The sequence below is a fragment of the Pteropus medius genome, unplaced genomic scaffold, assembly GCF_902729225.1.
Source record: "Pteropus medius unplaced genomic scaffold, Ma_sr-lr_union100, whole genome shotgun sequence".
NCBI lineage: Eukaryota > Metazoa > Chordata > Mammalia > Chiroptera > Pteropodidae > Pteropus > Pteropus medius.
Window position 1 is genome coordinate 17,228,981 of NW_024354500.1, and position 27,914 is coordinate 17,256,894.

The window sequence follows — 27,914 nt, forward strand, 5'->3', positions numbered from 1 at the left end:
ATCCTATTATGGCAACTTGAGTAGACTAATACAGGGTTTTTGTACTTGTACTCCAAACTTGTTCCAACAGATTATCACCCCTTATTCTGGATTCTGTTCAAAGTTAACTTATGAAAGGTACCTATTCCACCACCTATAAAATTGTACCTTCCTCACACCTGACCACTGTCAGTCTCTTTTCCCTGGACCTGCTTCTTTTTTCTACATAGAATTAATCACTACCTGAGACACTGCACATCTTATTATTTGACTATCACAACGGAATGAAAGCTTCATAATAAACTATTTTAATAGAAATACAAATTTAAGAATAATTAAGTAATTAAGTATATAAACAAAACAGACTTTGGAACCAGAAAAACCTGTTTTTTTAAATTTACTCTCTAACAGTCCATATGTATATATTACTGAGAAGTTACTTAATCTCCTCAAGTCTAGGCTGCCACATCTATAAAATGGGATGTATCACTACTTACCTCATATGACTGTGAAAACTAGATTAAGTGGGTTTGTGTATAAATCTTTATTGCAAAGCAGGGAACATTAGCATGCAATAAATGATATCTTTTATTACTAATATGAAATGTTCTTAAAATAGAACATAGTTTTTTCATATATTTTAATGAGAAAGACTTAGTCTTTTTATTTTTTTTTGAGCAGGAGAGGGGAACAAATTTATGTTTTATGGTTTTAATTCACGATTGATAAGGTCTCTAGGTTAAGCTCTGAAAAATAAACTGCTTAATGCACCTAAGAATCACATGAATTTATTTTCTTATATTATCAACCTATATGGTTGATGTAGACAGAATATTTATTTATTATATTTTTAACTTAATATGTACAAAATAACTTCCAGTTCCCTTCATCTTGAAAACCTCCTCAGAATGTTGTTTCCTGTGTAAAGATTGGCTCCATAATAATACATAGATACTGTCTAATAAGTGAGAGTTTTCATCACATCTAATCATTAAAATATAAAAACCTCACCATTAGGAATGATTCAAATGATATTAACAATATTGCATCTGTATAACACTAAAATGTATCGTCACATATCAACATTAACATAATATGATAATAGAATGTTGGCTGGACAGCTATCATACAGTATCTTTTTTGAACAGTTCTGAGAAATCAGCTAATGTACTGGTACGGTCTAAGGTTTTTATATTGAACTAAAATAGAAAATGACATATTTCTGAGGTTAAAAACAAAGCTTAAATTTATCCCGTTTTCTGAGTAACGATCAGGAACCTCAAACAATCTCCAAGAATAATCAACAGAAAACTTTTTTCTTGGGAGATACCATTATGAAGTGATTGATTTAACTATATTTGACATATTTCAAAAAATAGTAGTTATGTCTGTTTGTGATCCAAGTATTCCCAACTTTGGTCAGTGGGAGCTCTTTCATTTTAGCTCCTGTGTCCTTTTGACGTGCCCATAGTAGTTTCTAACAGCTTCCATGCTTCCTAATATAACTAGATGATCTAGGTTTATCTCACACTTTCATGCTCCAGACCTGGAGTCAGCAATTTCTCCGAGGAGCTCTAGTTATTTTTAGTGGAAAATGATATTCAAAAACACAGATATGGGAACTGGAGTTGCTTGTTTCTATAGTAGGATTGTTATTGTTCCTAGGTATTTTTTGTGAGTAAAGCTAGGAAATACTTAATTTCTATTTAAGAGAAAATATATATTTATATTATCACCAATTCAAATCTAAAGCTACAGGATATTTCTTTGATTTTACTTTTGTATTTCTTTTCTCTAATACTGAAAATCTTGAGACAATATAATTCCTTATTTGCTTTATCAATGTGTTTAAAAATACCAATATCAATAATTTTAATAACAATATTATTGAATACACTTAGGATTTCTTCTCAGCTGTTTGATCTCAAAATACCTAACATTAAAGATGTACAGCCACAACATTATTTTAATTTAAATTCATTTGAAGTAATTCCTCTGCGTGTTCAAGTCACCAACTAGATATACAACGAGGTTCATTTATTTCATTTTGGTTTTGATTTTGTTGTTTTTTAAAAAATTGCAATTTAATTTACTTTTATAATCATTTAAAATATTTAAATGGTTTCAAAGTCAAATCTCTAAAAGTATATTTGAAGAAATCTTACATCTATTCCTGATTCCTACAGTTTCTTCCTCTTCCAACCAACTACATTTAAAATGAGTATTCAGTACACCTTTCCATTTTTTAAAAAGTCCTATTTTCATTCTCCCACTCTTCATAAGTAAAGGGTAGCACACTATACACCCTTAATATTTACTTTATTCATTTGGTTAAAGATATTGGAAATCATTCTACATAACATTAAATCATATCTTTCTCCCCTTTTACAACTACATATGCTATAGTTTATTCAACCAGTCCCTGTTTCCAATGTTTTGCTATTTATTATAAGCATTCCATATACACACATATGTACATGTGTGTAAAGGTAGAAAAAGATTTAAGGGAGAAACAAAAGTAGTCAGGGAACTAATTTTCACTGAGTCCTTTCTATGTGTCAAATATTTAGGGGAGCTACACTAGGCACTTTGTATGTTATTTTATTTATTCCCTCAAAAACACTATAAGGCAGAAAATGTTATCCATTTACAGATCAGAGAGATTAAATTAACTCAGCCAAAGTTAGAAAGCTGGGCATAACTGGCACTTGACCTAATACTGGGGCCAAGATCTGTGAATTTACTATTTAAAATGGAAGCTATGAGAACAGAGTCAGTTATTATTTTCCAACTAACACGGACGGTTTTAATCGTCTACCCCTAAAAATGTTACATAAATGACACAAGAAAATACTCATCAAAACTATACTGCTTAAAAAAAAAAAACAAAAAACTACACTTCTTAAATATGCTCATGTTCACATTAAAAATATGTGAAAAACATTGGACTAATATAAGTAATGTCAAAGAGAGTAAAATACTTACTTGGATCATTTAGGTCTGACAAGTTTGTTTTCCTTTCTTTCAGGTTTGTGGTTTTGGCTACTTTTGCCTTAGAGTAAACGTTTTTCCCATTTGTCTGTAAATAATTTTGTCTACTATTTTGTCTACTATCATTACAATTCACAATAATATCAATTGGAATCTTTTTCACACTGCTGCCGCTGCCATAAAACTTCTTGAGTGATAATCCTGTGTTTTGTGATTTCTGTCCTCCAGAATTCTGATGATTTGACGTTAACAGTCCAGAAGATTCATTTGAAGTTTTAGCTTGTCTGCAATTTCTTTGCAAATCCTTAGGAAAAAGAATATAACTTTGGCATTTGGTCTGATTTTCTTTTTCTTTTCCACACTTTGGACAATATTCACACTGTTCAGAAAACTTAAGTTCCCCCAAAATAAAAGACTTTATCAACATCACAAAACAAACAAATATGAAATCTCAAAATTAAACTCTTTCACTCCTTATCATCGTCATCACCATGGCTATCACAAAATCCTGACTATATCATATTAGTTAAGATTTAGTATCAGAATGCCAGAAGGAATTTTTGAGACCAATTAGTCCAGCATTCTCCAAACTGGAACATATATACTACTCAAGAGCTACACGAAGATTTTTCTAAGACAAAAAGGGCATAAATAATCTTAAGGGAATCAATATCTAGATACTCAATTTCTACATATAACCTTTCCAAAAACTGATCTGTTCATGCTTCTAATGTCAAGGCACCTCTTGCCACAATTACTCTTCTCCTACCTTAAAAAAAAAAAAAAAAAGAATGTTAAACCCAGCTTTCATTTAAAATATTACAATGGTGTGTTGCCCTGGGTATAAAAACCACCAAACCAAACCAAAAGATTATTTTAAACGTTGAAAAAATGAAATGATTCTAAGTATTAGTTAACAAAAACTTTTGCAAGACAATTGATTTCTAAGACAATCCTTCAAAAATATTTTAAGGCCTAATCTAGATTATAATTGTGAGATCACTAAAAAGTTTTTTGACAGTAGAGTATCATGTGATTTGGAGCATATAATTTAGAAGGTGTTCAAGGAATTGAGTGATATTACTATAATTCTTTCCACACTCATGTATTTATTTATATGAATGAGGTTCTTCAGCATTTATCATGTCTCAGTATGTAACATATTTATCCACAGACATATGAAGTAATTAAGAAAAACAGCCAATGTCTCTAATTTAGAGATGCATTTCCAATAATTTTACTTTGTGCCAAATAGTTATCAAACTTTGTAACAATATAGTTTTAATCTATTAATAACTAATTTTTGTATGATATATGTACATTATACTGTTATTTTTATTTAAGTATAGCTGGTATGCAATATATTAGTTTCAGGTGTGTAATACAGTGATTTGACATTTAGATACCTTACACGATGTGATCACCACACTAATTCTAGAAATCATCTGTCACTGTGCAAATTTACCACAACATTATAGACTATATTCCCCTTCACCTTTTTCACCCATTTCCCCAAACCTCTCCTTTCTGGCAACTATTTGTTTAATCTGTTTCTATGAGTCTGTTTTTGTTTTTTTAAAAAATGGAATAAATAACTCAATCTAAAAGAAAATTTTTTTTTAATACTTTGAGCCTCTTATCACCGGAAATAAAGTGTTATCATATTTGGATGCTATCAGATCCATATATGACAAGAGATCTAACCATTCTATTTAAAAACGTTATTCCTTTCACTGTGTCAACTATTACATCCTGTGAGACTAAACTCGGGATGAAAAATGTTCAAAGTCATCTTAAAAATACGTAAGAGAATATAGTTGTATAAAATTCTTTTAAATTTCTTAAGTGATAGAAACCAAGTAGCTGCAGGAGGACTGACTTATAGGTGGTTGCTATAAAAAATTACATGTGTATATATACATTTCAAAATTTTTTAACTGAATGCTTAAGTTCTATACATTTTATTCTATGCAAATTTACAATTCAAAAATTTTAGAAGTACACAAGCAAAAAAAGTCTAAAGATCACTGCTCATGTCTTATCTCATTTAAAGATAAAAAACCCAACAAACTGTTTATCTTGCCCAATATGACCAACAACAAAACCCTTCTCTTACATCATTTTACCTATTCAAGGATGTACCCTTTTTAACAAAAAGGAATGAAAACCAAGCTTTAATCAGGGCAAAAATGAACTCAGTAAATAAAACATCAGCTGACTATCTCAGCATACATGTATTATAAAAAAATATCTTGTCTCTTTCTCTACCAGTACATAAAGAATTCGAGTTATGCTATTTGTAGAATCTAGGTATAGGAAATTTTTTTCCTCATAAAACTTTTTTCAGTAGAACTCTGCGTATTTAGAATCCACAGGTAATAGGTAAACTATGCAAACAACTGGTTATACACAAATATGGGACAGATGATCTAACTTTCTTATTTTAACCTATTTCTAAAAAAGGAATATTTAAATGAAATACAACAATGCAAATGGTTGACCATGTCCCACTGTACCTGAAAGGGAAACCCATAAATAAGTAGTCCCTATTTATATACTATTCTGTGATGAAATATCTAACCCTCTAAGAAAAATTTAAACCCCATTATTTTCATGATAAGCAAGGACATCTTTCCACCACTAGCTAGGTTTAAAAAATATTTAGATGCACACAAAAAAGTTCAGAGACATTCATTTATGTAGGAGACAGAACCCCCATTTGCCATATATAAGCTAACTATCTTTTAAGAATCTGAGGATATAACCAAGCTGGGCACTAACTGGCTCTAAAACTTGATTGTCTATGATAAATAGGACATATTTCAACGAAAAGTACCTCATGAAAAGAGGTACTTCCACATATTTCATTTTAAAAAATGTTACTGAAACAGAAAAAGCATATCCCTACAATTAAAATTTCTATTATTAAAATACAGAAGGAAAACTATTGTGAGCTATTACATATGCGCCTTCTATCAGCTAAGAAACACATTTTGGAACAGTTTGCAATAATTAGGATTAACATGCAGATCTGCTGAACCAAAAACAATATTAAATTTTTCATAAAAACTAGAAATTAAGAATTTTATCAACCTAGCGATTTAAAAACTAGAATCTGTTCTTAGTAAAGTAGTAAATTTTCATAATAATTTTATGTTAAGTACAATTACTTCTCGAAAACAAAGATTAAATTTTTACAAAATAAAATAAACCCAAATTACATATCATATACCATCTGCCAGTCTCAACACATAAATAACCAACTATACTTAATAAGAATGAACCTGTCTTTGATGAGACAGCACGGAGACAATGTCATTTTTAGTAAATATCCTAAAGATGTATAATCTTTTTAATATCAAAGATGCTGTACACAGTGTGAAATTTCAGACTACACATGGAAAGAAAACCACTAACGTAGTTTAAGAATTAAAAATTACATAAAGGGTTGCTACAATCTATTCTTTATCTCCACTAAAAGAATAATTGCCATGAGAGTAAAACAAGGAAGATTTATTTTAGATATTAAAAATAAATTCTGAGGTTTTCAGTTGGCACTCCCAGTGGAAGAAAGATGGTGTGTTTGATAAGAAGCTTTCCTCTTTTCTCCTCCTTTACCTGGGTCAAACAGTAAGCCAAGCAGTACAGGAATGTCAATATGGTCTATGCCAAACTTAGGATGGCACGCCAGAGGACTGGTAATATAAAAGATAACTGAAGAAATAAGTAAATACAGTGGGGAGTGTCAGATTTCTTACTATCAGAGAAGGGAGTTACAAACATGCAAAGTGAAAAAGGTTAAGATAAACACTGTGGTGCTGAACTAGAATTAGAATTATCAGTGTGAACTCGTGGATTTTAATGTCTTAAATATTAACACATACATACACATATATTTCCTAGCTCTGTACACTGAGAAGGCCTATAAACATGACACCAAGTAGCAATGGGCATAACTAGTTCCCAAACATAGTCCCTCTGCTTACAGGAACAATGAATGGCTCCTTGGAGAAACACATGCCTCTAGAGCTGAGACAGAGAAAATGCAAAAAAGTCTAGATCATCTGGTTATTATACTAAAAAGCAAAGAAGTACTCAAAGAATGAAAGAAATATGTCAAAAAAACAACCAGGAGCCAAACTGGAGATATTTCCATGGGTCAAGTCTTAAACAATTTGAGCATCAAAATAAATGATAGTTGCAGAGTTATAACCTTTATGAGGAAAATAAGAATTTATGTGTCTACACTGATATAAAGGAATATATAACTAAATGTGAAATAAGGAAAAGTTCTACCTCACAGAAGTCTTATGAAGAAATGTAGAAATACCTATTAATTAAACTTACAGCAGATGCTATAATTTTTCTCTTAACCAAGATAAAAATTAATATCAGTAATGTGAAAATCAGCATTGTATGCCTCCCACTCGATATAATAGTAAGATTACAGCATCACTTCTGAGGATTTATGAAAGATGTATAAATCATGAAGAAACATCAGGCAAACCCAACTTGAGGTACAAAGTAAGTAGCCTATACTCCTCACAAATATCAAAGTCAGGAAAGACTAAAGACGACTAAAAATCATGGCAATTAAGTGTAACATATGATCTTAAATAGGATCCTGTAATAAAGGACATTAGGTAAAATCTGAATGAAGTTTGTGGATTATATGGGAATTTTGGATCCATGCTAATTTTTAAATTTTGATAGTTATACTCTGGTCATATTGAAGAATGACCTTTTTTGGTTGTTTCTTTAAAGGAAACACACACTAAAATATTAAGTTGTAAATTAGCATCCTGTTATTTATACACAAATGGTACAGAGCAAAACATACATACATATATAAAGAGGGTGAAGGTAGAAGGACAGCAGAGGGAGGGAGAACAATAAAGCAAATGTGGAAAACTGAGGAAGGTGATAAAAGGATATATGAATAGCCTATTATTTTTTCAACTTTTCTGTAAATTAAAAATATTTTGAAAAACTTCTGGTTGAGAGCAATTACAGGGAGCATGTTGCAAGGAGGCAATGATAGATTCTTTACAGAAAAAGATATATTCTAGATTTTGGGTAGTTAAAAAATGATCTAATGAAGGCAGAAAAATTTGCCAAAATCACTTTTCTACGTCTTGTCTAGTCCTATGAAAAAAGGTCACCTAGAATTCAATAAGTACTAAAAATAATATTAATAAAAATACCATCTGATTAACAACAAAGAATAATTTCTCTACCTACCTCTAAATCAGTTAAACATTTTTTTGAGGCAGGAGACAGAGAAGTAGAAGACTGATATGTACTGTGACGTTTCTGTGATACTTTCCTTTTAATTTCGGACTCTGAGTGTGATTCAGGCTCTTCTGTTTTCTTCATTACACGATCTGAAAGAAAGAAAAAAACTGAAAGTACTGAAATTAAATTTTATAAATTCCTCATGGTCTTTGCTATGAAAAAAACTAATTTATATTATCAAATTATGCTTTAGTGAAAATGTTTCAACATGTACAATAACTAGAACTTTAAGTCAAGACAATCACATGAAACATAACAGTTCAACAAAACAATTTTGAAGCTATAACCCATCAACAGCTGATATTTAAATTTTGAATTTAACAAAAATTCAAATATATTAATATAACCAAAAAGATTTCAAACTGTAATCACCTAAATATAAAACAGTTCCGTGATTTCATTTACAATTAAATAAGTTCTCAAATGTTATAAAAATGGTTTTCTATGTATTCTAAAGCCAGTATCACATCTCTATTTCTCCTTTTCATACAACTACTTGAAATCCTTTACAGTGTAATAAAACTGCACACTTACCAACAGTTTGGGGCCGACTTAACCTTACAGGGTTATTTTCAAATTTTTGGACATGAGGTGGATACTCTTTCCTAGAAAAGGAAATTTATATAGTTTTATTCTAACAGAAAAAAAATATTTTTCAAAATGAAAAAAATGAGGAAATACTTAAAATACCTTTAGTAAAAGCAAAGTACAGCTTCTTTGTCACATAAAAACTGATAACTATAAAATAATAAAGGCATATTACACAAATATATAAGGTCAGTGACTATATTTTATTTAGACTGTCAATCTATCAAAGTCCATAGAGGGCAGACTTTCAAATAAATATTTAATAAATGAAGCCAAATTACTATCCTTTCAAAGTACTCACTTTGGAAAGTTATATATTACTCTCCAAATGCACAAAACTTTAGAATTTTTATTTTGGAACTGCCTTCATAATCAGTTTATAAAAAACACATTAAAAAAACTTGTAACACTTCGTTGTCACCTATTTTTTGCATTAAAAAAATCTCAGCTTAATAATGCTCAATTTGCCCAATTCTATTGTAAATGTTTTTAGTTGTTTAAAAACAAATTGATAAATAAATGAATATATTGTGAATAAGATACTGGCCTTCAGGACAATTTCAAAATCAGTATAAAAGATGTTATATACAAAATCAGCAATCACAGAGCAAGTATTTAGAACATTATGGGAATATAATTATCCTTTTTCAATATATTTAATTACATTATTGGACTACATACACAATTGATTTTCAGGATTTTGAACATAATCCTTAGTAAATAAGGATCCTAAAATACCATGTACGTCCAAATATACACTAACTTTTGGGAAAAGCAAAAATACTATAGCTAAATGTGGGGAAAAAGCATTCAAAGAGATGTGAAAATGCAATAGACCAGGGAACTACAATAGCTAATTTCCCACCCTAAAGAAATGCTTCTAAAAATATTCCCATTTTATTTAACCAGAGATTAAAAATAAGAGGTTATTCTATTATTTGTAAATCCATTCACACTAGTGATCAATGCCTATCACTGATTAACCCATTTAACAAAAACCCTAAAGGAATTTTCCTGTAAAGTTTAATATCCTCTTGTAAAAGTCAAAACACCTACATTGAAAACAAAATATAAAAACAGCACAAGTGTAATAAGAGTAATGATAGTAGTATATTTGTAATAGCAGTTAGCAAATAGCGAGCATCATGTGCCAGGTACTGTTCTAAATGCTTTGTATCTATTAATTACTTTAATCTTCACAATAACATTATAAAGCATATAATATTATTAGTACTTTATAGATGAGGAAACTGAGGCACAATGAGGTTAATTAATTTGCCCATGGTCACACAATTATTAAAGAGCAATGCCATAATCTGAAGCCTGGCAAACTGTATTAATATTGGTAAGTAATGGTGTTTTCATCATTATTAAGCAGCACGATACAATTGGGCAATTTCCACCCTGCCAAAATTTTAATATTCGTGAGGATACGAGCTGTGAAGATGAGAATATGCCTTAGAGATAGTAGTCCTAGTGCTATAAAAAAGGTTATCAGCTCCTAACTACACTATATTTAGCTTAAAATATACTTTTTATATTCCATATACTTTCACACTAAAGTGTATGGAATACATGGTCTTATCTTTAAATCACATAATTGATTCTTTAATCTCTAAATTTTAACTCCACTTTGGGAAAATAAAGATACCAACTATAAAATGCAACAGAGACAGTAATTCTGAAGCAAAGTATGATAGTACTATTATGGTAAACTCCAAAAATTGCATATTATATATTTTTTAAAACAATGGACAACTCAAAGAGTAGATATTCTTAAATACTAAGGGTTATCAACAAGGAAAACAATTAGTTGAAGTTAGAGTGGCCGAAAACCTGGAAATACAGGTATTCTGGGGAATCCTATAATCACAGACTTATTCAGTAGTAACTGATATAAATCATCTGAGACAAGTCATAGATGTGCAAGGATTGAAGAAAATGCTACATTAACACACTGTGTTCTTTGCAATTTGACCCAGTGCACCGAGCCCTGTATTGCTAATGAGGAACAATCAACCCACTGAATATAATAACACCCATGACCTTACCATGCATTGTATTGTAAAATTAATAAACTATTATGTATATCTGCCAGACTTATGGCAACTCCAAATCTGATATTTGCTACATGTTTCTCTATACAAACAGGGCAATTTAAGTTCCGCTTTAAAAAATTTATTATAATGAATAAATTAAGTAAATAAAAGCATATTTTAAGTTTAACACAAAAATATAAGAATTTCAGGATAAAAGTATTAGCTTGATAAAAGAATTAAAAAGACTTTCTAGTGGTAAACTATCGTTTTTTTAAAATTTAGCTTTAAAAAAATTTTTGCTAGGTGATCAAAAATCAAATTTTATGTTAATTTCTTGGTTTCTGTGTTTCATTACTCTACAGATACTAAAATTTCAAACTCCAAACTGGTATAAAGCTCAAGCCTAGGATTTAATTTCTCAATGGATATTTCTTTCCCACCTCAAACCAAGCAGAGGCCGAGAAGCTTCGCTATCATCTATTTATTATATACAAGCTGGGAGGTTTTTTGGGCTTCTGAGGGGGTTTATGTTTTGTTGTAATAGTTTTAAAGAAAACCTCACTTCATGGACTCAACATTTACAGGCTGTATAAAATGAAGTGGGAGACTTTTTATTTCTTCTTTGTAGTATTGTTTAAATAACATCAGAATGCTCTGCTCATTAAAGGTTAGAAATGCCTCTGCCCTGAAAATGTTTAAAATAAACTTATTTTGGAATAATTTTAGATTTGCAGAAAAGCTGAAGAATTCAGAACTTCCTTATATCTTACTCAGTTCTTCCTAATGTTAACACCTTCATTACCGTCACACATGTCAAAAAAGAAATCAACATTGGTATACAATAAACTAAACTCCAGACTTTAATCAAATTTCACTAGCTATTCCACTAATTTTTTTGTTCCAGAATCCAACCCAGGACTCACTGCATTTAGTCATCCTAGTTCCTTAGTTTCTTCTTTGTTTCTCAGTTTTATGTTGTTTTTCATGACCTTGACCGCTTTGGAAAAGAACTGATCAGTTATTTTGTAGACTAGGCCTCAATTTAGGTCTCTGATGTTTTTCTCATAATTACACTGAGGTTGTGGGTTTGGGGTAAGAGAATTAGAGGTAAAAGTGCCCTTATCACATATCAAGGGGTACATGATATCAACGCTAACCTGGATTGTTTGGCTAAAGTTGAGTGTCAGGTTTCTCCAACCTTAAGTTAGTATTTTTCCCTTCCTACACTCTATTTGGAAGCAAGTCAGTCAGTCCAGCCCACAAAAGGAGTGAGGAAAGTTAAGCTCCAATTCCTGAAGAAGGGAGTATCTACACGTATTATTTGGAATTCTGTAATAAACAGCTGTCCATTTCCCCCAATTCATGTTATTGCAGCTTGTAAATTCTTAGGCTAATTCAATAAGTAAATTTATTCAATCATTTATATCCGTATCACTCATGGGTATATTTTATACTTTAGGCTATAATCCCACTGTTTCAGTTTTGGCCCTTGGGAGCTTTCATTTGGCTCCTGTATATCTTTGATGTGACCTCATTCTTTTGTTTTTGTGTATTCTGGGAAAAATATACATAACATTTAGAAAACTATTGAATGCTTTGCTAATCTTAAGCTGAATGTCACCCTTGTACAGGGGCTATGAAAATCTCTGTATTTTTCCAATTTTTGTATATATGCTGTTGAAGCAAATGGCCTTTTGTTTTTTGAGTACTTGCTTGGTTTTCTGACACTGTAAGATGCTCCACACTCATTTTTTGTTTTCCCTTATCCTATTCCTAGAATCAGCCATTTCTCCATGTTCCTTTTATTATAGAGTAGAATTAGAAAACAGGATCAGGGCACTGGTGCTTTTTTTCTTGTGGGGGGGACTTGGTTTTAATGACAGATCTTTTTATTAATCTATTGCTCTGATCTCAAAAGACATAAATTTCTATAAAATAAATCAATGTATTCGTTTTACAGTTAAAATCCATTATTCCAAGCTCTTATTAAACTTATAAATCAGTCTAATTTTCAAATACATGTATTAAACTCTCCCACAGTTGTACTCTAACCAAGAACTTCTTGCATATTTTATTTTAGGGGAGTATATTGTTATATAACATTTAGTTGCGACACTGTTATTTATAGACTGTGCTCATTATAAAATGTGCTCCTTTATCTTAAATTTTATTAGTGATTCTAATTCTTAATTCCATCTCATTTGTTGTAAAATTCTACTCTTGCTTTCTTTGCATCTCTTGTGACTGTAAACATCCCTTTACTTACAAATTGTTATTTTATGTCTGATTCTTGTAGAAAACTTAGTGTAGCTGGATTTAATCTAGTTTGTCTTTTATTAAATTTATTCAACCTGATCACGATTATTCAACAGCTAACAGACTTTATGTTTTCTTTTCATCTTACTTCATGGGTTGTTAACTTTATATTCGTATGTTTATTATTTTATTGTTCCTGCTTTTCCACTATTTTTACTGGTTTGTACAACTGCTGTTCATTCTCTCTCCTCCCGCCCCCCAAAGTTAACTTAACAAATGAACATCTACCCTCCCTTACTGGACTCTTATTCTCACTGCATATTTCTGTTCATTAATATGTTATCAAGATTCCAACTATTTCCTCAAGCAAGATGTTTTACTGCATCCCAATAAGGTGAGATCTTTAAAATCCATTTACTTTCCCACCCTCCCCCTCCTAAATTACCTCCCCAAAAAAGGCCTTAAGACTTCTTTTACTGCTGCCTTTCCACCTCCTCAACTCCTCCATTTTGGTGGGATAGTTTTGAATACTTGGTCATAGACTATTTATTTTCCTTTACAAAACATCTCTATTTGGATGGTAGGACATGCTTAGCCTTAACTGAATGTCACTGACTTAGTTTAACTGTACCAAATTATAAATCATATACAAAAAAAATCACTTAAAAAAAAAAAACTCAAAGATTTATCAGGTAGTAACACTTCTCTACCTAAAATGCCCAGAAGGCTTCTAGTGAGTCTATCAATATAAAATTCAATCTCTTCAGATCATCTTACAAACCCTTTTATGATCTGGATCCTAGTTGACCTAACCAAACCCACCTCAAAACATTGTCCCCCTTTGCTCTTCAAGTTCCAGATGTAGTGGCCCTTCTTTCTATTCTTTGAACATGTCGAATTCATTCCTACATTAATATCTTAGCATCACCTCTTCCTTATCTGGAAAAGCCATCTCTATGATCATGGCATGATTGACTCTTCATTCAGTCCTTGGTTAAATGTTAGCTTCATAGTAAGGAGTTTCTCTGATCTTGCAATCCACACTGTCACTTTCTATCACATCATCAATTACACTTCTTTACACAGAATTTGTTTTTAGGTTTTACTTGTTCATTATTAGTCTTTGCCCAATAAATGTAAACTACAAGGAGTACAGAGATTTTGTCTGTTTTGTTCATCACTGTAGCCTTATGCCTAGAACATAGCACACACTGATAAATAGTTAGAATGAATAAATGTGTATTTTGAAAACACTGAATGTAATTAGAAGTGTATATCTCAGGTCAAATGATTGTACAAACATTGCTGTACAAAAATGTAATGTCGAAAATGAACCACTAGCCACCAAGCAGTAATTCAAAATATTAATTTGTCAGCCAATGTACACATATCATAACTCAGGCATTTGAAAGGCATTATAAACATGTTTATATCGATTGTACAGGTTGGATAGAATTTGAATATACCTGGACTCTCTAGTCTTTTTATTATCTTACTTTCTAGTCTATTTCTAGTGTTTTCACATTCGATCACTATTTTCTTCACAGTGTGTTTTATTACATGGCAAGACAAATCATTCTTCTCTTTCTCCACTTATTCTTCTTTTAAATAACTCTTGCTCTTCTCAAATATTTTTCTAAATAAACTTTAGAATAAATTGGTCAAATTTATTTTAAAGTCACTGAGATTTTGACTAAAACTGCATTAAATTTAAGGATCTACATGTGTTATATAACACAATATATTAGTAACATATTATTTATGAAAGTTAATTATAATTTATATTTATTTACCTTTTTTAAGGTTAATATCAAATAAGCAATCAAGAATATAATATATGCCTCAGATTAGGTTGTTTAAGTACATTTATAAAAAAAGTTACACATCATTAATTTTATTACTGGACATTTAATTTTAGTTGCTATTGTGAATGAAATTTTGTTCTTTCTAATATATACTCCATTTGATCATAAGTAAATAAAAGAAAATTATTAATATTATTAGTCTTGTGGTCTAATACTACCATCATGCTCAACTCTTACTATTTCTAAGGTTTCAGATGACTGTTATTAATCCTAAGGAAGACAATGTCATCTTAATATAATTTTATTTTCACATACCTTGGGACAATAATTTACAATGGTATTATATATTGGTATCACCTATCTGCAAAACAATTTAGCAGTACTTATCAAGAGCATTAAAAATATTTGAAGCCTAGACCAAAAATCCTTTCTCAGAGGTTTAAGAGGTGCATTTAGAAATTTATATACAAAATTGTTCATCAATGTGTCATATACGACAGTGAAAAATAATCAGAAATGGGCTAATGGGTAAATAAATTATGTATATGCAGGACGAGATATCATGCAATTATTAAAAAAATTATTTTTAGAAGCCAACTTAATGACAGAGAAAAATGCTAGGACATACTGTTAAGGGAAAATAGAATACACAGAATATAGAGCTCTATTTTTATTAGAATTCAGAATACACAGCTCTATTTTTATTGTAACTTCAAATGTGTTAGGAATATGAGAAAGTTATTAGGAGAATAAGGATTAGAAAGAAATGCATCAAAAGCCTAATAATGTAATTTTCTATTTTGAGAGCATTAAAAAAAAATTATAAAATCTATATTACTTGTCTTTTCAAACACACTCTTTAAGTAAACATTACTAGTATTTCATGTGTATTCTTCTATTGTATTTTTCAACTTGTACCTCTTTGTTTGAAAATTCTCTACAATACAGATAATAAAAAATATTTTAAAAATTTAATTTAAAAATCACTATGTGAGGTCAACAAATCTTTTATCTAGAGAAGGGGAAAAAAATGGTTCTAATACCAGATTAAATAGTCTAGACTGCTAGTGCTACCAAATACACTGTATCCACAATCTATCTATCCATGAGACAGAAGGGAATTTGTATCATTCAACTTGTCAAAGTAACCCACAACAAAGAAACTGACAGCAAATTTTTTAAGACTGTAAGCTCTGGATCTTAATATTGTTATTCATTATTTATTCCAGCTTGGTTTGAAACTTAAAACACACCTCACTGTGCCTAGTACATAATACAAGTAGAAAAAGGCTGGAAAAGATTAGTCTTCCACAACTACCTAACTTTTGTTTATTAAATAAGCCATTCTCTTATAAATAAATCATTTAATTCAGAAATTTATAGTCCCTTGTGTTAAGGAACTTCTATTACTCCTTTGAAGATCAGAAAAATGTGGCTAGTGTTCACAAGGACGGAAAACGATTATGTGAAAAAAATTTACAAAGTAAAATCTACTGATGCAAAATTTCTTCTCAGTTTATCTCTGACAAAACTAAACAAAAAATAACTTTAGGTAAAGATCTAAAGGATTAATGGGCTAAATTCAACCTAACAGTAACTAAGCTGCTGAATAAATCACTCAGGTGTATACACTACAAGGTATTTTAGAAATAGCTGCTGCTCCATATTTAGTCCCTGTCATTAATCTTAGTACAAAAGACTGAATTTCAGTAACTATTACTATTATAGAAATTTCAACTTTGACAGTGTAAAAGTCAGTTTTAAATAATTATCATTTGTTCCTCATAAGTCTCCTTTAAAGTTGGACAAACATATTATCCCCATTTTAGAGTAAGTTATGTGTCTACTGATAATGCTGTTATGTGTCTACTGGTAAGGTTGGTTGCTTAATTTTACATCTCTGACTCCTATTTCAGTACTATTGCAACAAGAATGTAAGCTCCAAGAGGGCAGGGATTTCTGTCTGCACCTAGAAGAGTGCCTGGCACATAGAGTCATTGCAACACTTGCTGAATGTAGCGATGAATAAATTTCCTCTACAGAAACATGCAAAAGAAGCCAAAACAGCGAGAAAAAATTCAGTATAAACCCTCCAAAGCTATTGTAAATAAGAAAATAATCGTAAATCTTTGTTATTCTGATAATATAGATAGTACCTATATTTTATCTATTTTATGGTACAACATATAGAAAAGAATTTATATAAAAAAGTCTGTTTCAATACATGATTGTATGAAGACTTATTTAATGCATATTCTTTAGCAATTTCATTTAAAATATCTTATTAAAATATAGTCACTTATATTTTAATACAGTCACTTATGAGTTAAAAATTTTTAAATATAATATGACATTTTATATCTGACAAAAATGACATACTCAAAAAGAAAAACAGACACAATGGAAAATAATTTTTCTTTCCCAGAAGACAGGTAGTAAGGTATCTGCACAACCCATTCATTTAAAACAAGTAATATTTGTTAAATATTTCAGAATTATAAAATATGCCTAAATCTTTTGTTGACAGGATCATCTTTAAATCTATATTTCGAAAACTTGGCATTCATGGAATATATGCATATTATAAAACATCGCAAGTTCTCCGCTTTGCCTCCTCTATACCTTTAAACAAAATCAGAGTTAAAATTATGTAATTAAAATTACAAAATGTCCCTTCTTTTGACCCTCACCAATTACCTGAAAGTATTTGTTTAATACAAGGGCTGTTAACCTGTTTTGCGGGGGAAGGGTTCATAAAATGCTTTTGAGATACTCAGGAAAGCAAGAAAAAAGATATGCACATGCACGAAATATTCTACATACATAGGAGAGAAGATATGGACATCTGCTTTAGAACAATTACAACCATTACACTATACAAAGAAATGTGTTCTTAAAAACTTGTTTCCAGTTATTTACATTATTCGACATTTCTGCTAAAGGACAATTGCTTCCAGTGTTGTTACAAAGGGAACAAACAGGTATCGTGAAATTCTATTACAAATTTTTGGGTCAGAATAGGAATACATTTGATGTTAATAGTTTTAACTCAAGGCTTAAAGTATTCTAATTCCATTTCCCTCACACTCTACCAAAATGTAAAAACAAAGGTATTATTACTAAAACACAACAAGAAATATTTTAATGATGGAACTGAAATCAAATTTACTACTAAGGCCTTGAAAATAGTTCATTTTTAACAGGAAAGCAGTCGCACATCAGTATAAATATATAATAACTTCTCATGGAAAAATGTATATTAATTATGGTGAAACACTACCCACATAAGTCAAATATTTTTGCTATTAACATGTTTCCTTTTATTAAAATAATTACTGTTTTAATGGATATTTTTTAAAGCATATAAATAAATATTTTACTGTTATAGCCATGCTCTAATTTCATCAATATTAAGCTTACCTTTCCTTTTGGTCCAGACTGCTTAAAACATAAAAAAGAAAAAAAATGTAAGAGGCGCGACCTCATTTTTGATATATCATTGTAGTTTTAGTAACTGCAGTCAATAAGGCAAAACTCTAATGCGATTAACTTGTTTTTAAACACATTACATATATATGTTATATACTATGTTTTAAAATTTGTCAGATATATGTTGTTTTTCAATTTTTGTCAACAGAAAATACTTTATATCTAAACATATTTAAGGAAGAAAAGAAGGATAAACAAGTATATGAAAAATTCTTGAAAGAACTTTAGCTAACCATGCAACATTTGAGGATGTAAGTTAGAGTAGTTATGTAAACAGTCTTCAAGAAACAATACAATGTCTTGAAAGTTAAAAATTTTTAGTGGTTCTAATCCTGTTATTAGATGTGATTATTTGCTTGTGAGTAAGGAAATTTTTGCACAAAAGCCTTAAATACAGCATTTGGTTTGGGACACAAGGAAAGGCCTGGGTTTTTAAATCATGGTTTCCAATCAAAAGTCCAATATATAAAAGGTCCACCCTTCTCCATAGTTCATGGAAAATGTAAAAACATCAACTACTTAAGAGTAAAATTACAAACACCTTCAAGATTTACATCCTAGAAATATTCCTCTTTATTATAAAAGGAACTAAATATTCAGAACTCTTAAGAAAACCATAGTGTACAAAATCCCTGAGACTCCATATTAACTTTTGTATCCTTATCATGTGGAGCACACAAGTAAAATATCAATTTAATCCTAGCAAATTAAAAAAAAGAAATATGGCAACTTGGTTTTACCTAAATGACACAAAAAGAAACACATATTTTGAAAGGAATTATAAACCTACACGATACCATATTTCACATTTCACTTTTGCTATTTAAAAAATGAGATAATCTGTAAAAAATAAGTTCATGTTGAATAAATGACAGAAAAATAAGGAAATATTACTTATGCCCATTAAAGTAAGTGAAACAAATTATAAGCACGGAAGCTTAAACATTTATTTCTTTATTTCTAACAGGAAATATTTATTTATTTATTTCTAGCAGGGAAAGTAAAATGAAAACCAAAAGTTAGGTATTAACACCTAACTAGCCATTTCCAACTCTATACTCTTGTGCCCAAGAAGTGAGAAGAGTTTAGAACTCTCTTATTTTTGTTTCGTTTGTTGAACTCACCTGTATAGAGTAAAAGAAAGAAGTAGAAACAGGTTTGGTTCTTTCCAATAAACCAAGGGAGTTAGGAAGAAAACAAAAAAAACACACATGTGCGCACGTGCGCGAGAGAGAGAGTGAGAGAGTGTGAGTGTGTGAGTGTGTGTACCCATGCTCATTTCTCTTACTCTTGAAAAATACATTATGACATGATACCTAATTTATAATTCGTGACACTTTTACAAGATTCCTCAATATGTATTTATTATCAAGTCCTGCCCTAGAGTTGCTTACATATTTTTTTTTAAAAGCTTTTAAAAAATAGGGAGGGAAGCCATAATTAGTAATGTAGGGCTTTGTAAAAATGTCAACTTACATTCTTGTTGGACTATTTCATTCTTGAACTAGTGGTATACTAGTGCTTTCTAAATATTAAAAAAAAAAAAAAAGAAGAAGAAGAAGAAGAAAGGAAAGAAGACAAATTGATTGATTCTGGTAACCATGACCTGACTTAGGACTTCAAAAATTCTTTCAAAGTAGTGCTTTTCATTAATAATTAAATTTTGCTTATTCCAGGAGCCCATTTTCCCATTTACTGTTTATGTATCCTTTTGCAGACATTCATTTTCCCCTATGAGCCCTACAAACCTTTTCACCTATCCTTAATAAAAAACAAAAACAAAAAAAAGTGAAAATTTAAATCAAACATAAACCAGTAAATGTTAGGGGTGAAGTCCAATTAAAGTTAGGGGTGAAGATGGTATAGAGTTACATACTTTTTTAAATTTCCGTGTTTCTTTTTGCCATATCAATACTCCCCTTTTCTATCACTATCAGTGTATAAACAACCTATCTTTTAAATATGAATTAACATTTGGAACAGCATTAAGAAAATAGACTGGAACCATAATATTCTCCAAATAGTAGCTAATCTGATCTTTTAACAATCTTCACTCAATCATTTCACATTAAAAAGATATAACACAGGTGTTCCCATATCTTACTAGAGAACTGTAAATTAAAAATGCAGGTCTGATTTACTTAAGAGACAAGTTATATCATTCATCCCAAGATTAGACTGTCTGTATGCGAATTACCAACTGATGGTATTTTGTTTCATTTCAAATTAAGAGTTGAGAAAAATAAGAAAAATTAAGAGACGCTATAAAGCCAGTGTGCTCACCCTCATCTGAGGCCTGACAATTGTGCCAACATTACACTAATTAAAACAAAAGTGCTGTAGCAACCACCTCAGGTGAAGGCTTTCTTCATGACTTTGAAGATGTGGTTTCTGCTGCATGCAGTGTTCTCTTCTAGCTAGTACACTATAAAAGCTACTTAATATTTCCATTGTGAATGCTTTACTGCTTTCTTCTCTGTAAATTGCACTACACATACTTTGTACATCTCTACTACTGCACTTACCAAGGAATCATGTTTACTTGTCTTCCTCACCTCTACCCTAATCAAACTTGAGCTTCAAGGCAGGGACTTTGTCATATTCATCTTTGACTATTCTGTACCTCATCTATGCCTAGTATGTAGCATGAAATCACTCAAATGTTTCTGAAGGAAGAAAACTGGAAAAACTCTCTATAACTTGCCTTTGAATTTCAAAATCTTTTTAATGACATGTTGCAGTCAGAATAAGAAATGTTTATTCTGTAAATAAGAGATAAACATAAGTAGATTCTGTCCTGCTGACATAACTCCCTATCGATCTTAGTTGTTCTTGTCAAGTATTTTAACTCACGATTTTTTCTTTAAATACAAATTAATTCAGGTTTTATTTTTTAAAAACAATATTTTACGAGTAAATACCAGTTCCTATTAACAGGATCTAATCTTTTACGTAGATGCAAAAATACACACGCAAGGTATAATGAATGCTGACACGTATAATAAAACAAAACAAACCAATATCCAGACTGAAATCAGTTTTTTAACATTACCAATAAGGAAAGGAGGGATGGGAAGAATAGATCACAATGCAGACGATTCCAAACTAATAGATAACTTCAAAAACAATAACAATTTTGGTTGTAGATATATCACTTGATTTTAAATTAGTATTTCAACTCAGACCACATTTTCAGAATATTAACATGACAGATCTTTATTGGTGAGAGTCTATCAATGTGTCAGTATTTGAGAAACTATGCTATCCCTTCTTTCATCCCCCTAATTACTCTCCTTTTATTATTTATTCTCATTTTTGTGTCATATGTAGGTCAGAGAGCTTAATTTGTGTTCTTTAGAGTACAGCAAGATAATTTTTGGCATGTGATGTAATTTATCTTTCTCTTTAGTTGGATTTCTCAAAAATTTTATGTGAAAACTATGATAAAAATATATTTAAGCAAAAAAAAAAGTTTTCTTACTATCCTAACGTATGAGAAAGATTTAAGGGTTTTAGGTTGAAAATCTATGTTATAGCAAATCTATGTAAATAATAAACATAGCAAGGGTTTCTGAGAGACATTTTCTGAATGAGTAGCAGTCTAAAGGGAGATTTTTTAAATAATAAAGAACAGCATCTAGCATATATACCAAATCTTTAAATTTTACTAGTTATAAGAAAAATTTATGCAATAATTCATAATGCAAGATATAAAGAGATTATTTATTTACTTATTGGAGTCTAAGAATTTCTTAGTCAACTGAAATTGACTCAGAACTGAAATCCAACTGAAATTTCATAACCATTTTAAAATGGTTATGAAAAACCTCAAAAGCATTTAAAACACAAAGCTTTCCCCATTGTTATTCCCATTATTTCAAGGTTCAAGTAGTACTTTCATAATCAATGAGAACATCCAAATCTACTCACAAGTACTAAAATAAGATTTTCTCAAACATTTAAAACTAATAAAGTGATTTATTTTGATACTATAAAATCCTATAAACCTTATAAAGAAAGTAATGTAGTAACTACAGTTTTACTCATCGGAACTAAACTACCAGCTAAAGATTTTTCTGTCAAATGTTTTAAGTGCAGTGTGGAAAAATTAGGCTAACTTAACTGCAATATAATGCAATAGAATGGCTTTTATTTAAAACATCTTTATTTATAGAATGTGATTTAGTCAAAAGCAGATATAAAATAAAATTCTAGGACATGAATTATTTCAGAGACGTGAATATATCTTTATAGACAATGGAAACAAGTAAAATTCCACAAAGTTAAAAAAAAAAAAAAAGCTTTAGAAGAAACAGTGAAAAAATCTATTGGAATCCTTACCTTTGGGCTGCTGTTTTTACTAATGACATCTGTGTATCAGAATGTTGAATATGACTACGATGAACTACACTTCCAGAACATAGTGATGTATTTTGTGTATTTCCACTGCAGATTCAAGAAACAAAGAATAATGCGAACAGGAGAAAGTTACATACACATATGCAAAATAAATCCTTTAAAATCTGAGCAAATGCATGAAAAATTTTTACCACTTAAAAAAATGTATAGAAAAGCCATCATCCATGATAAATTGTCTATTAGGAGTTTCCCACTTTCTGAATTTGCTTCTAAATGTTTCCAATCCAATTCATGAAAGAAGATAAAGAGTAGAAGAACACTAGAAATTAGGAATCCTTAATGAATATTTTGTATCAAGAGATTTCTAGTAAATTAATTCAGATATATTTTCTCTCCCTATTCTCTATTTAGGAACTTTTATAAAAAAGCTTTTAAACTATGAGTATTACTAAGTTTCCTTATATGCCAAAATAAAAATAAGTGTAAAAAAAAAATGAGTTCTAAATTCTACTTCTGATTCTGCCACTAGCTTGAAAGTTACTTAGCTTTGATGTACCTCAACAGTTTGACTATAAAATGACAAAGTAAAAATTAAATGGTGATTTTCAACCCTACTTCCAGGAGATGTTAACAGCTCAATCAGATCAGTAACAGTGGTTCACTATGACAACCATTAGGAAAGGAAAAGAAAACTAAGAAATCTTTAAAGTCCTTTATTGAGATAATCCTGATAAGAATCTCCTAAAGGAGACATGACCATGCCCCCTACCATGCCTTCTACTTCTAATATAACGACTAAGATTTTATTAATCATATGAAAGCAAGCTCATTTTACAAAATCCTACTCTACTAAAATTTTTCTTACAATACTTGTATTTGGAACCATAAAATCACTGAAATCACCCCTATTCCCAAGATTCAAAGCAATGAATCTTCGCACTGGGACCACTCTACCTGTTGGCCTTACTTTATAGCTTGGGTCACCTGGCCACAAAGGTAGTTAGTTTTAGTGTCAAACTCTTTATCTTTTTTGTAGGAATGTGTGTAGTGCCGATACCTCAATTTCTTACTGTTGCTCAGCATGTTAAGCCCAATTGGGTTGCCTTTCAAAGGTTTTAAACTTTCAGTCTTGTTTTGTCTTGCACATGTCTTCCAGGGATCACCAGAACTAGTAGCAACAATTTCAGATTGACGATTTAACTGTAAAAAAAAATCCATAAATGTTGAGAGTGAATAAATACCAACTATTTGAAAACCAATTAAAAAGGTAGTAAAAATGTACTAGATATTAGGGATGAGGAAGAGGAATGGCAGTGGCATGGATCTAAGAGTAATTCAACTACGATACTTTCCCCCACCCCGCTAAGGACAACACGAATATATAGGATATGGGTATTTATATTATTTTCTTTTCATTTAAATATTTCCGAAGATATCTGAGAAAATTAAAGAGAAAAACAGAAGAGATGAAGGTAGAGGATCTTGGGAGAACTCTTTCCCAAGAGTAAAAAATAAACATTTCCCCTGCTTAACAGGCCTTACTGCTATCTATAGGGTAGTACAGCCATATATGGCAATAAGTTGTCATTTCAACTAATACAAGGACTTGGCCTTAATATCGAAGTTTCTATATAAACGCAGAAACTGAGATGTCTTCATACTTTTGAAGTTGCAAATAATAAGAACACATCAATAACAATCACTTTAGGTAGATCACAGTATGACAATTGGATGGCCCATTCCTTGAGAAGCTCTTCTCAACCAAGAAAACTATTTTATTACATCCATTGCACGAGACATTTAAAAGTTGCTTTTGGACTCAAGACAAAGGTCCTCAGATCTTAGTGATAATTTACCCAAAACAAGATGTTAAAAATCATTCTTATATACTTTAATTTTATTTTTGAAACAACAGTCTAATATTTTTTTTTTACTTTTATAAGAAAATATAGTCATAAGAAGATAGCGACTTGCCTCCCCTCCACCCCCAACTGTCTTTATAGAAATCTAACAGTTCCCTCCAAAAAAAATCTCCCACAAAAAGGCCTGAGGAGAGTTCACGGTGCAAGTACCATTCTTGTTTTTAGGCATATCTGCATTACAAAATTCCAAAAAGACTTATTTTTGACATACTGCTTATCACTTTCTCTTCCTTGAGATGTTTCTTTACTTCCTAATCTTTTACTTTATAGACTCCTTCACTTCTGGTAATGGCATATCAGGTAATGCAGATCAATCTTCCCTCTACTTTCTGCAAACAACTAGAAAAGCTGGAAAAACTACAAATTAAAAAAAAAAAAAAAATCTGTTTCAGGCCTCTGAGGGCTACCAAGGCAGTGAAGAATTAAGAACTAAGATCAGGGACAAGAAAACTCAGAAATCTGAACCCAGATTTGTATTTTTCCCTGAGGCACCTTTTGATTCCAGAAGATGCAGCTGAGAGGCTGAGAAGCTATGCTCAACTTCCAACAGAATCAGAGAGCTAAGGAGACAAAAAGTGTAGTTCAAGGTCTACAAAGTACAAAGGGACCTGTAAACACCTCAAAATTCAGATTAGGATTATGGCATATTAATTAGAGTGCATTAGAATGCTAACAGTCCTCTCACAGGTTGAAATCCAGCTTCCAATCATCTAAACCTCCAGTTCAAGAGTAAATCAGATATTATTGTATGCCAACTATAGATGAAAAAAAAAATATTAAAAAAGTAAATCGGAATTACCTGGTTCAAATTTTAGAGTAAATCAGAATTACCTGGATGCTTTATTAAAACAAACTGCAGTGTTCGATCCTTACAGTTTATTCTGATTCAGTAGGTCTGGGGTCAGCCTCAGAACTTGCATTTTTTAACAAGTCCCCAGGTAATGCTGATACTGCTAACCAGGAGACATTCGGAGAACCACTGGATTAAGGTGATCCAAGATTGCTAATGTTCCTAATTACTAGCCAGAAGTAAATGTACATCCCTTGTAGAGAAATAATATTATCCTTAGCCTCAAATTACCTCGGATTTTTCACATGCAATGCCTACCATTCATAAGCAAGCTCTTAAATAAGACAATGTAATCAAAACCAAGAGAAACCACTGATAATGGGAATAGAACTACAGGGGACAAAAAATAATGGGGTTATTATACTCTCTCACTTCCATTAGGAGAATACAACCAATTCCGTATTTGTTAACTCTTTTTTTTTTTTATCCCACAGAAAACTGTTACTGTTGAAAAATAATGATTTGGAAATCAAAAAGACCTGTGGTCTCTTTCTAGCCACGACACTTTACTAGTTATTTCAAAAATGAACAAAGAAATAACACAAAATGTCTAGCCCTGGAATGGGTCTATAGGAATTCAATAACTATTAGATCTCACTTAATTAGAAACACAAATATCTTCAATTAGAAAGCCCATAAATTTTATCATAAACAACTGGTCATTAAACTGCGTTTGGCCAAGAAAAATTAGGCCTATCCAATTATTGTGATCTAGGCCTATTCCCATGTCATTTTTAAAAAATGTTCTAAGTCAATGGTTCTTAAAGTGTGGTCACTAAATGAGCAGCATCAATATTACTTAGGAATACTTTAAAATGCAAATTTCAGGCCCCACTCCAGACCTAAATCAGAACCTCTGGGAGTTGGGTTCAGCAATCTATTTATCAAGCCTTCCAGGTTATTCTCATCACACTGTTGGAGAGCCATAGCTCTAGGTGATTTTGATACACATGTTAAGAATCTTGGAAGCAAAAAGTTTCCATTAGAGCTTGACCATGTAATTCTGCAATTACAGACAGTATTTTTTGAGGGTTTACTATGCGTAGGCATTATGCTAATTACTTCATATTCAATATCTCATATTTAATATCTTATATTTAATCGCTATATTTTATACATTTCAGTAGTTCTTCAGCAATTGCACCTGAAACATTAGGTCAATTACTTGACACTGCTGAATGACGGACAGGATTAATATGCTCAAATTTCCCACTTCAGTTATTTTTTCTCAACAAAATCTCTCTATCACAAGTAATTTAAACTTTATTGAAACTCTATCCTTATGTTATAAAGATTATTAAGCTTAAAAAGGCATTGTAACTTCTCCAAACTGATTGTCTCCAAAGCCTATTCTTTCCCGTATTACACTGCAGAAGGAATTTTTATAGTTTCTAGAAATACAAACATTGATTTTTAACAGAAAGCAAAAACAATGTTATTCCTAAAAAGACTCAAAATCATTAGAATACAGACCATCTTAAAAATCAAAGGAACTGTACTAAAAGTTCCTTAACATAAATGTAAAAAGTTAAAATTATCTCACCCAAATTAGAGGCACCTAACTTAGCTAATTCAATCATATTTCTGATTAAGTGCTTACACATTTAATCAGACTTGCGTTTTCTTTTTAGAAAGCATTTGGGCATAGCAATAGACAACTTAAAGCCCATCATTAAAATTAAAGCAAGAAAATCTGTATAAGCCAAATTCTTAAACTGCCTAATTCTGCTGCTATAGGTTACTATCAAAAGCTACATCCACTTCAGTCAGCAACAAGTCACACCACTGCTTCTAGCTTTGTCAGATAATCATATCTCACAAAAAACCATTTACTTTTTTTTGTCAAATTCTCTTAGAATATGTTCCCATTTGTTATACTTCGAATGTAGCTGGGAGTGGGTTGGAATCTCTCCATACGAAAGGCACTGGATGTAAATTTGTAAAAGATTCTCTTATCACACAATTACATATCTCTAGGACACAATTCTAGCTGCCAGAACATTTAGAGCTGTTTAAAATACAACATAAAAATTATTTTAGACCTGGCACATCTACTTCTTTCTGCCTAATTAATAATTTTTATCCTTCATTTTATTTGTGCTCTTGGTAATCTACATCAAATTATTGGGGGAAATAAAGTGTAACTGAGTAAAAATTGAGCCATTTATGGCTATCTCACAGATTAGATTGCTACTACTAATAAAGTCAAGAATATATTCGAGTCTAGAGGTTTCCCTCTCCTCTGTCCTCCTCTTTAGCAGCCTAAGACCATTTTCTAGCTAATGCAATCACAACATCGGGAGAGCTACTGTGGACTGATGGATTCACACAAAATCATCAC

General features: G+C 30.9%; 1 protein-coding gene and 1 non-coding gene across 14 annotated transcripts in view; both read right to left on the bottom strand.

Moving 5' to 3' along the window:
* The window catches only part of SENP6 (SUMO specific peptidase 6), a 96,214-nt gene that overhangs the window by 35,158 nt on the left and 33,142 nt on the right, over positions 1-27,914 (bottom strand). For 10 of the 13 annotated variants that reach the window (XM_039853131.1, XM_039853136.1, XM_039853134.1 and 7 more), the window contains 6 exons: positions 23,859-24,001; positions 22,784-22,888; positions 18,374-18,394; positions 8,800-8,870; positions 8,212-8,354; positions 2,965-3,274 (listed from right to left, as the gene is read on the bottom strand). In XM_039853131.1, coding sequence (XP_039709065.1) covers positions 2,965-3,274; positions 8,212-8,354; positions 8,800-8,870; positions 18,374-18,394; positions 22,784-22,888; positions 23,859-24,001 — 793 coding nt within the window. The remainder of the gene's footprint in view (positions 1-2,964; positions 3,275-8,211; positions 8,355-8,799; positions 8,871-18,373; positions 18,395-22,783; positions 22,889-23,858; positions 24,002-27,914) is intronic. The other 3 variants (XM_039853133.1, XM_039853135.1, XM_039853138.1) reach the window with 1 other exon arrangement.
* Positions 12,473-12,578, bottom strand: LOC120595281 (U6 spliceosomal RNA). The gene has a single exon (XR_005650780.1). It is a non-coding gene; the product is annotated as a U6 spliceosomal RNA (small nuclear RNA).